Source organism: Neolamprologus multifasciatus, chromosome 10, assembly GCF_963576455.1.
Source record: "Neolamprologus multifasciatus chromosome 10, fNeoMul1.2, whole genome shotgun sequence".
Lineage (NCBI taxonomy): Eukaryota > Metazoa > Chordata > Actinopteri > Cichliformes > Cichlidae > Neolamprologus > Neolamprologus multifasciatus.
Window position 1 is genome coordinate 15,344,381 of NC_140448.1, and position 17,861 is coordinate 15,362,241.

At 39.7% G+C, this 17,861-nt stretch overlaps 1 protein-coding gene across 3 annotated transcripts in view; it reads right to left on the bottom strand.

The window, feature by feature from the left end:
• The window catches only part of cadm2a (cell adhesion molecule 2a), a 221,754-nt gene that overhangs the window by 70,628 nt on the left and 133,265 nt on the right, over positions 1 to 17,861 (bottom strand). For 2 of the 3 annotated variants that reach the window (XM_085175233.1, XM_085175235.1), the window contains exons 2-3: positions 13,976 to 14,002; positions 1 to 150 (exon numbers count right to left, since the gene is read on the bottom strand). In XM_085175233.1, the coding sequence (XP_085031359.1) occupies positions 1 to 150; positions 13,976 to 14,002 (177 nt within the window). The remainder of the gene's footprint in view (positions 151 to 13,975; positions 14,003 to 17,861) is intronic. The other variant, XM_085175234.1, reaches the window with a different exon arrangement.

Below are 17,861 nucleotides of genomic sequence, written 5' to 3' on the forward strand. Positions count from 1 at the left end.
CTTTCTTGTCCCCAAAAAAGAGGGTCTGCTGTGCTGGGTTTGACCACTGGAGGGAGGTGTTGTCATTAAACTCCACACGGCAGGTCAGGTTCGCTGTCCCTCCCTCTGTCACAGTCACGTTCTGAACCAGAGGATACTGTCCGCTTATCCCTGCAACACGACACAAACGAGAAACGTGTAAGAGGAGATGTGGATGCATCAGGTGGGGGACAGAGAAAGCTGCAGGGGCAGACAGAGTCAGACAGATGGCACATATGCGACTGCTCAACTTGTAAGGGTGCTTTGGTAATTAAATTCTCTTGATGAATTTCAATTCAGCACAAGGACGGCGATATAAAATAAGAAGCTCTGCAAGTAAACTGGGGAATTTGATTTTTATCCAGCTGTTTGATAAGGATGCTTGTAAAATAAGTAAAATACTTTAATATCACCGGAGGAGTAAATCAGCTCTTCACTAGGGAAGAAAAGGGAAGAACAAAAATGTCTTGTGTGTTTGAAAAAAAAAGAAGAAGCTTAACAGCCTAATTACAAAGCAAATGTTCAGGCAGACTGGCCAGTCACTACTGTGTGCTAAATTGGACCCTAACATTGAACACACAGGAGGCATTTAGCCCGCGGTACCAACCCTGAAACCTTAGCTACACAGGGAAGACCAATTAAAAACTGTTCTCTGTGGACTCATGTGCATGCATGGATGTTAATTTGTGTTAAGCCTGCATCCAAAGAGAGAATCGCAGAGCTCAACTGAGTGATATCGTTCTGGGTGACCTCTAAGCTGAATAGAGGGAGTTTTCAGGACCACGGACAGGTCACTTCTGGAGCCAGTTCATCAATAGCCGCCTGCCAGTTTTCAGGACTCTGGACAGCTCACACTGTTGCTCGTGTGGGTGTACATGCGTGTTTACGTACGCCTTAGTGTGAAGGCTGAGGGAGCAAGTAAGGAAGTAAATAATAATAACCATAAATCTATCCCTGTCCCCATCCCCGGAGGACAGATTTTAAAGACTGTGTGAATGACGGCTTAGGTAAGAAAGATTATTCATCCCCAGCTAACTCTCACGTCTTAAACCGCCATTCCTCCCCAGGCAAGGATTAGGAAACACTGAAGAAAAAAAAAACATATATAAGGCGAAAAAAATATTTCAAATTTGTGAGATTTTAAACGCCACGATATCCACTGAACGTTGCTAATGGAGTTTTGCTAATGGAGAATTATTGCACAGGTAGCATAAACAAACCCGCAGACGTTGTTTTGTCTTCTGGGCGAGCAGACGAGGCAGGGGAAACCCACGCCGAAGGATGTGCGGAGACAGGAGAAGGTGAGGTGAAGGAGAGAAAGAGAGGAAGCGAGAGGTAAGTCATGGAGCACGGGTCATTTCCAGTGTTGATTAAGGCCTCCCGAGGTTAATCATGCGTGTGAGAGATAGAGCGGGAAGAGGAGGGAAACGAAGGAAAAATGGATGTGAGCTATGGGAGGCTAGAAATATGTTTTATTCATGAAAGTTTTGCATGAGGCATGATCTGCCAGCGATTTACCGTTCTGCTGCGCCTGCCCTCACTCTCTTTATTACTCCTTTTCTTTAAATCACTTACTTTTTCTCATTTTTTTCGCTCACGCAGTGGAGCGACATGCGGCCCAGTGTGATACATTTTGTTTCCTTTGTGGTGGCCACAAAGAGAAGTTAATGGTTAACCGCCATACCCGGTGGTACCAATGATGTTTTGTGAGTGAGATTTTGCAAAATATAATTTTAGTTCATTACCGCAGCAGATGTGTCTGGGGAGCCGCTTGCTTGTTGTGTTGCCAACTCTTCACTTATATCTTAAAATATAATAGACGAGTTTGTTTTCCAAATTATCTGCTTATGACAAACAAGGAGGAATTGAGTGATTTAATGAGTATGGCAAAATGCCACGTATGTCTTGGGGGAAAATGAGCGTTTCCAAAATGTGGCTCGCTCATTCGGATTTTCACTAAAGACTTACGGAGTAACCAAATGCAAAAGTATCACAGCATCAGAATTGTAATATCAGAAAATGATCAGTTATATATATATATGTGTGTGTGTGTGTGTGTGTGTGTGTGTAAAAAAATACATAGTCACTGTGCTATGATTCTAATACATTTTGACTACGATGCAAAAAGATCAAACTTTCTTCACTGGTTTTGGGCCCCAAATTTTTAAGTCTTACCAACGGAATCTGATCGATATGTGAAAATCACTTGTTTTCTTTAAATTCAAACATTTATCCGTTTGTAAAATCACACATTTAAAAACGTTTACACCAGTGCACATGGCTAACTTATGCCCGCTCAATCACATCTCAAAATATAACACCCCAAGATCCAGTGTGACTCTTCACCTAATACATTTAAATGCCCACATCGCTCTCTTATCACACCTTTAAAATGCTAGTTTGCAGCTTTGCCTCGTACTGACTGAGCTTATCCTGTTGGAATTTGATAAAACTATTTTTTAACAACAGCTACTTCAACAAGGAAACAGATGGATACCCTGGCTAATTACTCGGCGTTGCGTTAGCACTATGTTGTAGATATGTTGTGTAACACACCTCATTTTATTTTGTTTTGAATGTAGCTTTATTCAAATCTGTATGCAGTTTAAACTGATATGGGTGTTTGCATAGCATGTTGATACGAAACAAAATAAGAGCTGTAGTTTTCTGCTACGAAGTGCAGAATTGTGTGAGAGGGAAACGTCAGCCTGCTGCAGGTCAACATGGAATGACGTAAAGCCTGCCACATACCATAACATTTTCACCATAAGTTGGTTTGCAGTTCCTTTCCAGAATTAGATATGTGTAAAGCTATTTGGTCAGTGACTGACTGGTAGCAGAGGCACACTGGCCTATCAGGCCGATGTAAAGATATTTATGCAATAGGTTTACTTTGGCTAGACACACTAAACTATTAGCTTCTACATTTCATCTCTCCTCTTCTTTCCTCTCCTCTCCTACACAGATCTACAATAGTCCGGGGATCCCTCTGTCTATGCTTTGCGTCAGTGTCTGGTGCTACACTTCCATTGGGACTGAAAGGGCCAAAGGGGCCACAATGATGGTTATATTAGAACAGCGTAGTGTTCTTTGCGCCTAATTGGCCAGTGGAGTAGGTTCTTCCATTCTCCCCTCTGGCCAGCCAGACCTGATTTAAATGTATCTCCTGAGGGAAGGAGGCAGCTGTTCTCTCCTGATTTCCATGTCTAAATTTAGGCCCTTTCCTCACTTCAACTCCACTCTTTCTCCTACTTTCAGTTTCTTGCTCTGTCTTTTCCAGTTCACATCCATTCCGCTCAATTCCCTCCACCCGCTCTGTCACGTTTTTTCCTCTAGTTGATCCCTGAAGGGTGGCATTTCCACTTGCTTTGTCTCTCATTTTCATATTCTCTCTGTCTCCTGCTGCTCCCTAGTCTTTAAAGTTTATCTTGATCCTACCTCTTTTCTGTTGCTCAATTGTGCTCTATCTGTCACGGCGAATGGGGTCATTTTAATTGCCCTCCACCTTGACTGACATGCTAAGGCTAAGACAGGTCAACAATCTTCTCATCTACATGACATTATAAAGTAATGACATTATGAAATTAGCTCTGCTTTATTTAGCTCGAATTAGATCATTTACTATACTGTGCAAAAGTTTCAGACACTTTAGCTGTAGATTCTTATCCATGACAAATGACCATAAAGGTGGGCTCTGATTGGCTCTTAATTCATTCTGCAGCATCAAAAGAACCCTGCATGCACACACAAAGCTGCGGTAACTTCAGTGACAGGAGGAACCAATGCTATAGCCCCCACACAGCTCCCACTTTAGTTTTAGTGCCTAAACATGAAAGGCATTATAGAAAAATGCACGGGCCAATTCAGCCGCTTCTTGCCCAAGCAAATGACTGGACAAATAACACTGATACGAATATAAGAGTATCCTGGGTGCTTCCTGTCTGCTCCCCCACATAACCTTTCAAGCAAGAGCAGCCGAGTCTACTAACCTTTCTTATTTAGGCATTCAAGAAGCAGAGAAAAAGAGAGAGATGCAGCAGACAGATGGACAGCCTGGAGCTACTGACCTTTATATCAGGACTGGAGCTCAACTGAGCTGTAGAGCTGTGATGTATGGCCGAGAATACAGGATTACAGGACGGGAAGAGGCAGGCCACAGTTTTGATTAGCCGAGTCACCCTTTAAGCCAGTCATGCACAAGTGATAATTGCAGGCTTGGGATCACGCTTAAAATTTAAAGGACAATTCCAGATTAGTAGAGCATGCCCATAATTTGTGTGGGTTATGAAAAGTATGATGTGAGAACTGGCAAAGAGCTAAGAGTTAGCTTGTTAAGTCTGGCTATTATCTACCACGTTAAATACAATAATAAATATGTGTATACATTTTTCTGCTTGCCTTTGTTTCCTTGTCCACACAAGTTAGGTTAATCTCTGGGTTTGTTTAAAACTTTAATTTTATTTCCAGCACTGGGAAAAGAGAAGTTCTAATACTGAGTGGGAGCTCTTGTGGGACTCCCTTGGAATTAGGAGGCACAATGTTATTACCGCAAGTAAGAACAATAGTCAAAAGCACAAAAATAAAACCCACAATGTAACACAGTAGAACTGCATTTAAACTGTTAAGCTCAGAGCAATTAATCATTTGAACCTGAACTAGATCTGCAGGGCCTTAGAGAAGAATTTCCCATTATCGCTATACGTTATAATACAAGAATATATGTATTATGAGCACTTGCTGATGTTTTTCCAATAATCCTGTGTTAAAAAAATGTGCATTTGAAACCGCATCGAAGGTTTAGCCACCCTGCAAAGCATATTCTCAGATGCTCTGACACTATAAAGCGTGGCCTTTAAGTGGCTCACTGTTAAAAAAGGCATCCCACTAAGAAGATAATGAATGAGAGGCAAAAGATTACATAGGACATGACAGCTTTGCCATGACCAGTTAGTGTCTATAAGGTTACACAGGTGGCTACGCAGCTGGGTACACAAGGTTTTCAGAGTGATTCTCAAAGTGTCAGGCAGCAGGGTGGCCTGGTGATTGGAGAGAAGGTACAAGGTCAACAGTTTTATCATCTCAAGAGCTGGTGTGATTTCATCAGCCAGGGATGTATCCTGTCACAGCGTCCTTGAGAATAAAAACTCTCCAACCTCTTCACTCGTTTAAAGCATCAGAAAAAATATTGAACACGCAACTGGAAAAAAATGAACATAAAAATAAGAATACGCTGTCATTTCCAGGAAGGAAAGGTTAGGGCTGATCACATGAAGCACAAAATGTGGTTAGTAACTTCCTGGAACAGAAGTTAACATGTCAGAGAAGAGCATCATCACTCACTGCCCTCACTCTGGGACTCTCCCTCCAACTGTGACAATTTTCACACACATTTTTCTCGAGAACACGCTGCGTACACGGCGTTGTCTCTTTTCTCTTTTGCGGTGACCTTTTTCACGCCTTCTATCAACATCCATCCTAAATCAATGTTGCATCTCCAATGTGATTTATCAACATTTCATAACACTATTACGCCTGGCATAAAAAGCCAGCCTTTAGTGTTCACTATGAAATGAAATTGCATGTTCCTGTGGGAAAAAAAAGGGTAATTACCACTGTGACAAAAAGTATATAGCAGCTTTTAAGAACAAGTGTATGAGTGGAGTCTAAAGCACCATATGTAATTTATCTTTTGAATATCTTGAAAAGAGAAGACAAAGTGAAATCTCTGGCAATAAAAACACAATTGAATGCATTTAGACTGGTATTGCTTGAAAAGGGAGGCACAGTTAGATTTAAAGGACTTTCACTGCTGCCAAAACACTCATAAGTGGAAATATTTAAAATCTGCCTTCCATTTTTCTCCCTGTGTGCATTTATCCATTAAAACCTTGTATAGCTGGTGAAGACTTCACACAGTTCTAATTGTTGTTATCATCTTTACACCTCTGCCTCTTTCAGTTGTGTTTTGGGGCTAACCTTTTCTAATGTATAATCCAAACTTCAGTTAACTAATACCTGACAATAAATATTTATACAGTTGACATATCATACATTCTATTATTCTATATCTAAGTTTAGTAATCTTTATCTCCAAAGATATTCCCTTAAGAAGCACCCACATTCATTGCCCATCACTTTGTAGCTGATTGTCAGTTACTAGCAGATATTGTAGGTCTGGTTGCCTAAGTTATATAGTTACTAATCAGTGGTTTTCTTCATTTTTATTATATAATTGCTGGTTGAGAAGCTCAGGACCTGCCCACCTTGTGTCACCACAAGTTATATGTCCTGCCGTCACCTGAAGTCGCTGTATGTCACTGACTTTTTGTGGCTCCTGTTCAGCCTGTTGCTGCTTGTTGCTTCCTGTGTGGATTTGCCTTTTATTTGGGCTTTTGATGATGGCAGTGGAGAGTGCTGTCGGACATCTCAGTTCGATGTTTCTTATAGGTGATCCCCTTGTGAGCTACAGATCATATTATTAATCCGGGAAGAGATCATTCCCATCTGGATTGAAATGTTTCACTACAGCGCCAAAGTGATCACTTAGAACTGACATAGTTCCCTCTAAGAGGGCAAGTGATCCCACACAGTGCCATCATTATGCCCCTCACAGCATAACAGAGCCACCTGATCCCCTCTCTGTAGGGGTCTACAGTTCAGGTGTTTACTTTAATCTGTCACCTGTCCGTATATGAACGGTATTGTTATGTAAATGGTCATAAATTGGGTTATAGTGGTTCTCTCTGTTTTCATTCTTATAACTGAATAAACATTAACTTTTCAGCTTTGTTCTTTTTCTCTTGGCAAATGAGGCGTATGTAAATTGCGCTTGCAAGCGAGCATGCCCGCGTGTGAGTATTTCTAATCTGAGCTTGCTCTTTTGACAATGATAAGTTTCTTGCTGTGAGCAAATTGAATGCAACCCCTGCAGAGGGTGGAGCTACCTTTGTATTCAGCACGAGCATACAATTACCTCAGGACAGTCATTTTTGATCTGGAGATATGAAATTAATTATTCGGCACCAGAGAGGCTGGCTACGGCAGTGCTGTTGTCATTTACATACAGTAATTAGACTGGGCAGCTGTTGGTGCTGCCGTTGCAAACTTGACATCCAACTTGGCCCTTGGAGTCAGATCAACAAAATATCACCTACTTCTCCATGGTGCTGTTAGGTGTTGTTTAAGAGCAGCGTTACAGAGAGAGTCCAGGTTTGTTTGTGTATGTTTTTTCCTTTTCCACTGAGTGGATAATGTTAACACATGCTGTTCATGTAAGGACAATAATAACATTTAATATGATATAAGGGCAAACACTGTGGAAGAAGTGGTGTTTCTCGAGTTTACAAAGCACTACGAGAAACAAACAGGCCAGCTCACGTGTCTCCTCTTGATTTTTTTGTTTCTGTTTTTGATGACAAAGACCTGCCACAGCTGAACTTTTCTGCGATGCCACTTTTCAGGAGCCAAACCTACACATCAAAATTTATAAAAGCCCACAACCCAAATTCAAATTGGTGACCAGACATGTTTCCAGACAGTTCTACCATTTGCCCAGTATTTTCTGCCCTTGATTCAGCCACATCAATTTAAAGGGCAGAGATATAAACCTCTGCCCATTCTCAGCATGTAAGCTGCCTGAGTTCAAGCTTGCTCAGTCCAGAATGGCCAGGGATCTTACTATCCTTTCTGAGCCAAGGTCAGACATCTCACGGTTTTATGACGGAGGTAAACCAGGCCTTCATAAATACTTCATACAGTGCTTTCTTCCAGCTAGCAAAAGCAAACAAGCAAGAAGAAGAAGAAGACGAAGCTGAGAGCAAAAGACAATTAGGAAAGGATATAAGCACATATTTTGACATGCAAAAAAGAAAGGAAAAAAAAGGAGAGAATGAAGAAAACAACTGAGTCGAGAGCAGAAACAAAGGAACAATATCTTAAATGTTTCCTTCTAGCCATCAAAGAGCCAGTTCTTACACAGTTAAATTCGCTGAACTGTCAAGTAGAAACTTTGGAAACATTCAAAAATTATGCAGTCCTGATTTATACATAAAATATAAGCAGGTACTATTAAATACATATCTTTGTGTACCCTTTTTGCGCTATACATACTGCTGTGTGCTTTATATGTAATAGTAATAGGTGCAATATCCACGAATTTTATCTTCACTTTAGTGTTTTTCAAAATAGTAAGATCACAGCTTCATCTATTGAATTATTCACTTTATAAGGCCATGAAGGCAAAGCTTTGGCTAGATTTCTTCTTGAATATAAGGCCAAGCAATATTAGCAGGCATCCACACGTTTACTGGTTTAGTAGGTCATTCACATTAAATATCATAAAAGCATAAGGGCAGGGAAATTAAATTTATTGTGTTTTCTTGCAAAATAATGTGGAGGAAGAGTGTACTTGACTTCATCTTCTTTTTTATCACAGGAAGGATTTCATCTCTTATGCTTTCATACAGGGTGAGAGCAGGATAATCGCAGGCTAGGGTGGCATGCATTAGGGAAATCAAACTAATCACTGCTGCCACCAAAAATCCCCAAATTCCCCAAATCAACATGACACAGTGTGATTTTCTAATGTGTAGTGATGTGTTGACAGATTCTGTTCATTTAAGAAGGATCTGGGGAAATGCTTGTCACCCCAGGGGGACCTGCAAGATTCAGTGGGCAGAAAGTACTAATTTAAAAAAAAGAAAAAAAGAAACAGCTCTCATCATTTGGTGTCAGACTTACTTTGCCACAAAGCACTTTTGCCACAGCTATGAGTCAGTCACAATGACAGGGCTGATACAAGCTGCAGTTACAGTTACATGTTTTTCATTTTCACTGAAATCACTCCAATTGACGATTACCGATCTTACAAATCAACAGTTCAGATTATGTCGTGGTGGTTGGGGAGAGGAAGGTCTGGGCAGCTTTGCTTTGATTGGTGCCCCTGCAGTATGGACTGGGTAAGATGCAGAAAATGAACGGATGGATAGATGGGAAGTTAACATTTTTGACACGTGGAGAAGACACGTGGAGAAGAGTGCATCCCCATGGACGTAAGGTTTCCATACAGTCTTACCTTGCATAAAACCACCAAATTTTATCAAACTTTCCTGTCTCTGTTTCACACTATTTGAAAACCTTAAATCTCATAACTTAATCCAGTTATTATTATTATTGTGAAATGCACTAACTGAATTTTTTATTTGAGTTTTTAAATCCACTGTCAAAACACTTGTAGTACAGCCTCTTTTGAAGAAGAGTTAGAACTCAGACACTAGAATACTGAGTAGAGACAGGCCACTATCACATCTTCATTTAGTAGAGCACATAATACCACAGAGACTGCCCTCATTTCCTGTGGCGTTGCACAGGGCAGGTGTCTTGGTCCATTACTTTCCTCATTATACATGCTACCACTTGCCAACCTTGTCAGGCAGCACACCATGCACTGCTGTAGTTACACATTCACACTTTTTCTGTAGAACCAAAACAGTTTGAGCCCCGAGAGGGAAACTCTTAGAAATATATAGGCAATAATTCCAGCTGCAAAAATACCTCGATCCACACCTGTCAGTTGCAAAACTGACACTGTGCCTCTTCAGTAAATCCCAGTCGTTGCTTTTTATTGCCAAAAGAGGGTTTTGCGCTGACGCAGACTGTTAGTAAATCTAGCCCTTGTACTCTTGGATCCTCTACTGCCAAACTGGAAGACAGCCAATATTTTTCACAGACATCCAATGTTTTTTTGTCTGGGGATGCAGTTTTTGTCGTTAATGCTCCTAAACTTTGAGAGCCGTCTGTCTCAAAAGATTAGGAAAGCAAGCTAGAGTGATACTTTAAATAAATGTAAATACAAAATTGAACAAGTGCACTTCCTCCTTATCAATCCTGCTACAGATCAGATTCAAAAGTTCTCTTTGTTCTTCGAGGTTTTATGTATGTTTTATATGTTTTTTTTAATTCTCTTTTGCTTGTTTTTTTTTTTTTTTTGTCTGTTTTAGCAACTTCGTTATATTAAATTTCCTGGTATACTATGTCCCTTTAAAACTTTCCTTGTGTTATGTTGAACAAGAATGTGGTGGAGTTTGCTGACAACAATTAGACTTTATTTTTATTGAATTTTAAAATCCCCCAAAATAACTTAAATTAAGTCAACTCAGTTTTATTTGTGTAGGCTAACATCAGAGTTCAGGGTGTCACTGTGATAATTTTCGACTTGTTTTAATGCAGTAAAATGGATGTATCACTATAGGAGGGGTGGACAACAAGCAGGGGGTTGCACACAAACAGAAACGGGACATACAAGGAGAAGAAATATGCTGAAATCCATGAATTTAGGCAGGTGACATAAATGAAACAGTTTCACATGTGTAGCTATATTACATGTTAATAATATCAGCGTATATGGAAGTGCCTAAAAAGTTTCAGTCCATGTGAAGGACATCAGAAGGTTATAGTCGTGGTTGCAAAAAGTCTTCCGGTCCTGTAGCTTTCTGATATATATTTTAAAAATGTTTGTGTGCCTCCAGTGGCATATGCACGCACCGTGCTGAGGTTCCAGCTTTTACAGGTTTTCCTTTTTGGACTTTCGGGGGTTGATTGAAACAATCTGCAAGCCTGGATCCACACTAAATTTCCCATGTGTGCTATAATTTATGCTTGCAAAAATTATCACAACTTTCCTGATGGTATGCATATTGTTCAAGTTACAAATTTTTGTCACCTAAGTGAACAACTCATTGTACATCATGAGTAGGCTGCAAACAAGAGCTGCTTGTGACTTTGTATTCTTTGAGTTGCAGTAGTTGTGTATAGAAATGTATGGAAAAGCAGAAAACAGGTGTCAACCTGTGGCTTGCAGCAAACGTACTAAACTTCACAGTTTTGTGCTTCCAAAAGCTCGGGGCAAGATTATCTTTAAATAGATATAAGATAAAAAATGGAAAGAAAAAAAATAGACTGATTTTAGCATTTTGTTTAATATGCACTACAGCTAAGTAGACTGAGAAGCCCAAACTGTGTGCCAGTCAAAAAACAGCTTCGACACAGCTTCTGAGAGAGACCTTGATATGTAGTACCAGATGTTAACAGCGCATCTTTTATGTCTTAGAGTGAGTCTTTTTCATAATGAGAAGAGGCCTTTTGCAGAGTTTCTAACACTCAGTTTCGCATTGACTCTTTTTCCATTGACTGAATGAATTCTTTTGGGCCAGTGTGCATCACTTGATGAATACAGATGTTATAGTAATGCGGTTTGGCCACAAGGCCAAAATTGCTGCTTTGGGATGCTGGGAAGGAAATTTAGGAAAATTGAGTGAAACTTATTAAAAGATGTTATGATTGTGTATTTACAATATGCAGCTAATAGCTTTAACATTTGAGCAGAAAATAAACATTCATTTGATCACACTGAATTATTCTCAGATGTTTTCTCAGATGTGACTCTGTAGAAACACCACCACTGCAGCGTTAATATGAATTAGTGAGGAGACCCACATGCCATCTACAGAATATATAGACAGTATTTTATCAGTGACTACTTGAGTATTTTATCAGCAGCCCTTTGTAAATATTTTGGCCAATTGATTTATGTGTTGTGTTGTGGTTACAGTGCAAGTGAAGCATGTACAAGACTCACTCTAAATAATGATTTTGTAAAGTTTAAAAAACACTAATTAAATTTAGTTAGAAATTGTGTCACTTGTGCACATACAAATGCCATATATTTATTTTTTGTGCTGTTTTTTTGCTCTTTGTGCTCATTTGCAATGCTGACTGTGAAATATAACTGCGATGTAAACTTCCACAAGTTAAAAAAAAGAAAAAAGTAGAAGAACAGAAAAAAACATCTTTGAATTAATCTTTCATGCTTTATGCAGTAATTGGCGATGCTATATATACATTTACAAAAGAATAAAGGCCCCCTTAACCATCCACTCAGTCCTTCAGTTGCACACATACCGATGAACCGATACTTTGAGGTGAGCTAAGCCTTTATCCACCCACTGATCAGCATGAATCTTATCTGGCTTGTTATGTTTTCCTACCAGTAGGCTCATTATAAGGGTAAGAGAGGCAGGCCGGAGACATGTGCTCGACTCTGATCTACACATCTTCTGTTCCCCCTATTAAAGAGTGCAATGGATTTCCTATACTGCTGCGGTAAGATAGAAAAGGATGATAGTCAGGTTAGGGTAGCCTTTAAAGAGAGGAGGGAATCAAGAGTGAGTGAGACAGAGATGATACAGTTAAACATACGCAGCTGGATGCTGATCAGGAAAGAGGTGGTCTAAATACATTATGCATTCAGACGCAGCGGGAAAATGAGAAAAAACTGTAGTGAAGTGTTGAGGGGGAATGTGATGCTGATCCTGTGACTACTATCACTACAGCTGAGGATAGCAGGGAAGGAGGACGTAAGGCGATGACAGGGTTTTAACATGAGGATTATACCAAATCTACCATTCGGCAGCAGGCAAACTCTGAGAACAACAAGTGTTGCTTCCTTCACTTGAAATTACATTCTGACTGGGTTAGTAATATACAGCTTTTTAGCATTGTATGTTAAGATGCGCCATAAGGAAACAAACACTGGAAGGACCTGTGCAGAAGGTCCGTACGAGCTCTGAGCACAGAAATAATTCTATAAAATGTTACTTTTCTATAGGAGGCTTCTCGATTAAGATAAAAGCTGTTCAACTGAGCTGATTTGCTATTTTATTTAAAATAATGAGCAACTTGCCGTATTTCCTCTGTCTTGATTGCCTCTGTTTATTCACTCTATTCCATACTGACTCCATGAAGTTGCGATCAGGGCTCATGCCATCTGCTGCGGGAGCCATGTTCTTCTTGTTGTCGAGGATTGTTCTTTCTGGTTCTGACTGCCCTATTGTTGTCACAGTCATGCTGCAGGATGAATTTGGGACTGAGCTCCAAAGCGATCTCATCATAATAACCCAAGTTATATAAAAGCCAAACACTTTCAAGTTCTGCCACTTTAATTTAAAAGTTTGGCTCAGATTATGATTCTTGAAGAAATGTATTTATTGCATAATCACTGCAAAACATCTATAAAATTTAAAAAAAAAAGGAGCTTCATTTCTGCCAAATATGCTTTGATACAGTTTGAGTGTTTTTATTAGGTATGCCAACCTTAGCTGATACCAATCCTTTCATCTGAATTATGATCAAATATCTGCTTAGGAAGTGACTGTTGTGTGTGTGTGTAATCATTAGCCAAAGATGGTAACTAAACAGAAAGGGATTATAACCACGGTTGAATAAATTCTTAGTCTTTGAGAAGCATATTTGCTGAGGCACGCAGAATGAAATCAGGTTATCTGCTCTCAAATAAACACTTTGCTTCTCCTCTCTGACTCACTTTTTGATCTATAATCCGTTCTCGCTGCCATAGCGGAGACACAGAAGATGATGGAGAAGATTTGGATCTCTTTAATGTACTGCCACCTTTCCAATAAAAGCAATGGCAAAGGACATTATCACACAGTTAAATAGCTGATTAATAATTGCATGACCTTGGGCTGTCTTTGCACTATATACATACCTAAATGATTTCCCGTTCCCTAGTACTAATTTACAAATCTAAAAATCTATGTTGAAACAAACTGTCTAATTTTATTCTCAAACAAATGAGTTTTTCCACATTATTTTTCAGTGTTGGGATAGTGATAAATCCCACTATGGCAAAACCCTGTATTAGAAATCTGAAATGAAAAAAAAAAACAAACCTTTCACCCAAATACACAAATATGACTATTCTGAAAATAGTCAGGGAACAACAGCACAGACACAGACGCACACAAAAGAATAGAAGCAAATAGACTAAAATATCCGTCCATTAATTTTTTAAAATAAAAGGTTAAGTCTCTTTTCTGATATTGGTTTGTCAGGTTGAGTTTGAGGCACAGCAGGAAAAGCAGCAGCAGCAGCCACCACTCACCTCGAACTTTGCCTTTTGAAGCCATCACTGAAGTCCCCAAGTAGGCAAGTGGGGTTGGACGGACAGCAAGAGAGGCAGATGTCAGAATACAGAGGAAAAAGAACAAAGAAAGAAGACAGAACAACTGATTAGATAACTGTAGGAAGAACAGCGTGTCTGCATCTGTCGCATATGTGCAGAAACAGCATTGTCTTTATCTCGGATGTCAGTCACAAGTGCTGAACCCCCACCCGCACAGATCAGTCAACCCTGAAAGAGAATGTCCTGATTTAGCTCATCAGCAAATTGAGACCTTAGAGTGTGACACCTTTTAATTAGTCGAGACACATCATGTGGATCATGCAAGAGTGCTTTTGGTATTTTAACTGCCAGACCTACAGTATATGGGTTTGCGCATACTGTACGTGTCATGTTGTGGATTTGTGCTGCCGTCCGTCATTTGACTTTGGGTAGAAAATAAAGATTTTGTTTCATAGTAGCGATTTATATGTTTGGATGCAGTGACACATTCCGACACAGGTGAATCATCATATCATCCTGTGTAGGGATGGGTATCGAAAACCGGTTCTTGTTGAGAACCGGTTCCCACTGTTTCAATTCCTTGGAATTGTTTGTCATTTTTGCAAACGATTCCCTTATCGATTCCAGTCGCCCCGAATGACATCACCACGTTGCGGAGCGTCATTTACCTGGCAGGAAACACGGCGCCTAAGCGGCTCAAACGCTCAAAAGTTTGGTTATACTTTACGAGAACGGATGACAACAGGGCAACTTGCAATACTTGCAAAGTAGATATTTCATTTAAGGGAGGAAACACTACGAATATGCAAAAGCATTTGCTCACAAAACACACGATGACCTTAAATGAATGTCATGTTTTTAATTCCGCTCCGGACTCGTGAATCTCAACCCAGCAGCAGCGGTAACGTTTGCACGTCCTCTCCCGTTAATGCGGCAGGTAAATAATCAACTAACAGTGCATATTATGTTAGCACGATCTGCCTTATTACAAAACCTGCTATTACTGTGCGTTTAGGTGACCATGATGAGAGAGACAGGCAGAGTCTGGTTGGCTCAAATGCTGGCAGTTCTCGCTGCAGTCTACCGGTAGCATCTCCTTTCAGGCCAGGATAGACGAATGTCACCGAGCAGTGACTAAGTTTGTGGTAAAAGGTTTGCACCCATTTGCCACAGCAGATGCTCCCGACATTCGGTAAGTGAATGTGTTTAATTGTAGGCAGGGACATTACTAGATATTCTTGTGTAATTGCTGCAGAATAATTTATGTTATACTTAGTTATTGCTACAGAACAATATTTATTTTATTTTATTTTTTTTCCTGGGGACCCTGTGACGCCCCATTGAAGAGCCGTAGGCTGTGGATCTCTTAAGATCTCACTGTTGGGTTTGTAAGGCCATGTTACTCTTAACCCTCCTCTTGTGTTAGCTTTCTGTTATCATCTCTTATGTTGAGGGGTCGGTTTTGACCCGTGAATTAAATCAGTTATAAAATACACTAAAAACAATAAGTGATCATCCAATTTGTTTCTCATCTCTTGGTTATCTTGTTAGGCTTCCTTATCCATGAAAATGTTGGTTTTAATACTTTTGGTGTGGGCCTGTGGGTCTTTTTTTTTTGTCACTATACCCCTCGATTTCGATTAAAAAAATTGTAAAATTAACCTAAAGAGAATCATATTAATAAATAAAAGGTTTTTGTGTTACCTGACTATTACTGAGGGGTATAGGACACATCTCTTAAATAAATCTGTTTTATTGATTTTTTTCATTTTAAGATTAATTACTAAAATGACATCTATGGTGTTACGGGTCAATTTCGACCCATAGATATTTACATCAAGAAAAGACAAAAAAATTGTTGTTTTTTAGCAGTAGACCTTTAATATAAACTGAAAAAAAGAAAAAGTCCACTCCTCCTTTCTTTTGGTTATAGTCGTGGGTAATTGTGGGTTTTTTATCACTTCCCAATGATACAGCTACACATTTGTGAAGTTTCCTTTGTGAAGTTCTTATGACCGAGGTCATATCTGGTAAAAAATAAAATAAAATATTACAGCTGATATTGTGATCCTGCAGTCCAGTGGTCATATCGAGGACCACACATTTTCATTGTTTCTTCTCAGGGGTGCCACTCACAGCTTTGACTGTGAAAATCTGTACATTCCAGCCATAGTTGGTTTTTGCATCACAGGCTTCCCAGATTTTTCTGCCGTATTTCCCTGGCTTACTGGGTATGTATTGCCGGTAGGGGCATTTTCCTCGAAAAGTGGACAAGACGTTCATCCACTGTTACCTCTGGCCCTGGGATGAACATCAGGGGAAGAAGCTGCACCCATCTCTCCCAGACATCCCTGATGGGAGCAAGCTTGTCAGACCTCGGTCTGGTCTCTCTGTTGTCAAATCTGAGGACTCCTGAATCAAAATGATATCAAATGTGTGAAGTGACATCGTTGCCCAGAAAATGATCAGATGTGTCTGTGTCTTCTGGATGATAGTCCACATTGTCTTCCTCCTAGAAACCTGCCCATCTAAATCTCTATGCTGCTCTGTGTCCTCTCCTTCATTTTCACCAAAAATATGATGCAGAACTTGGCTCAATGTGAATCTTCTTCTCATTTTTGTATGCTGCCAATTGTAAATGTGCACTCTGGAAGTCAAATGGCCACTCAAATGAGTGAATTCACCTCACATGTCTTGACATGTCCCGTCTTTATTTTGTTTTGTTTTTGTGCAGGTATACTGCAAAAAACACGCAAATTAAGAATCCCCTAAAGCTCATATGATTAGGAGAGGAGCTTGCTGTCAATGTTTTAGCTGACAGTGCACTTATGATTTCAGTTTTGGCTTTAATTATTGCTTTATACTCATAATATTATACCTGGGTCGAAACTGACCCTAACAACACAAAGGTCATAATTTCAACTAGGGCATTTTATAATTTAGTGAAAATATTTTTTTTTGTTTTATTTTGTAGAAATAGAGGTTCCTGACAAAGTCAAAAAGCCTTGATACAATAAACAAATGTTTGTGATTTGTTTTATGCATTTGAAATTTAAAATGGGTCGGTGCCGACCCTAACACGAGAGGAAGGTTAAATTTCTATCTTGTTCAAAGAGAAGATATAAAACAAAGTTCTAAGCTAATCGACCTTAGTGTTCTCCTTTTTTTTAAAAAAAAAGAATTGATAAACAATCGAATCGTTAAACAGAATCGAAAATGGAATCGGAATCGTGAAAATCTTATCAATACCCATCCCTAATCCTGTGACTGACAGTGCTGTAATCAGCGAAGTAAAGGACATACAGGGATGGTGTCCAAACCAGTGTATGGCACGCTATGGGAGTATTCAATTAGCAGCTTATTCAGTACAGGCCAGCAAAGCTATGTATGAAAAACAAAGGGAACCACAACATAGAGGACCTAACCAACACATGAGCATCACCTCTGAGACATCCTGCGGGTAAAAACACAGAGGAGAGGCAAATAAACAACATAGATTGTCTATTAGTGTGCGTGTGTGTGTCTTTGTATTTGCGTGTGTATCCTGAGGGAATGACTCTTATGCTTCACACACACTGCTTTGCCAAATTGATGGATCTATTGGAATGCCTCCAGTGAGCCTGAAAACGTGTACAGCTCTAAGAGACAGGGCCTGAAAAAGAATGAGGGAGAGGGAGAACAAAGAGAATCTCACTGCAGGTGCCGAGTCTGCAGGTTATGAAAATTATTGTGGTTTCTTTTCGATTACAGATTAATAAACCGCGCTCTCTGTCAATAACAAATATGGAAATTTCGTACAGAATTTTAAATTCACTATCAGAAAGGGAGCAAAAAGTAATCCTTGAATTCAGGCCCGGAGATACAA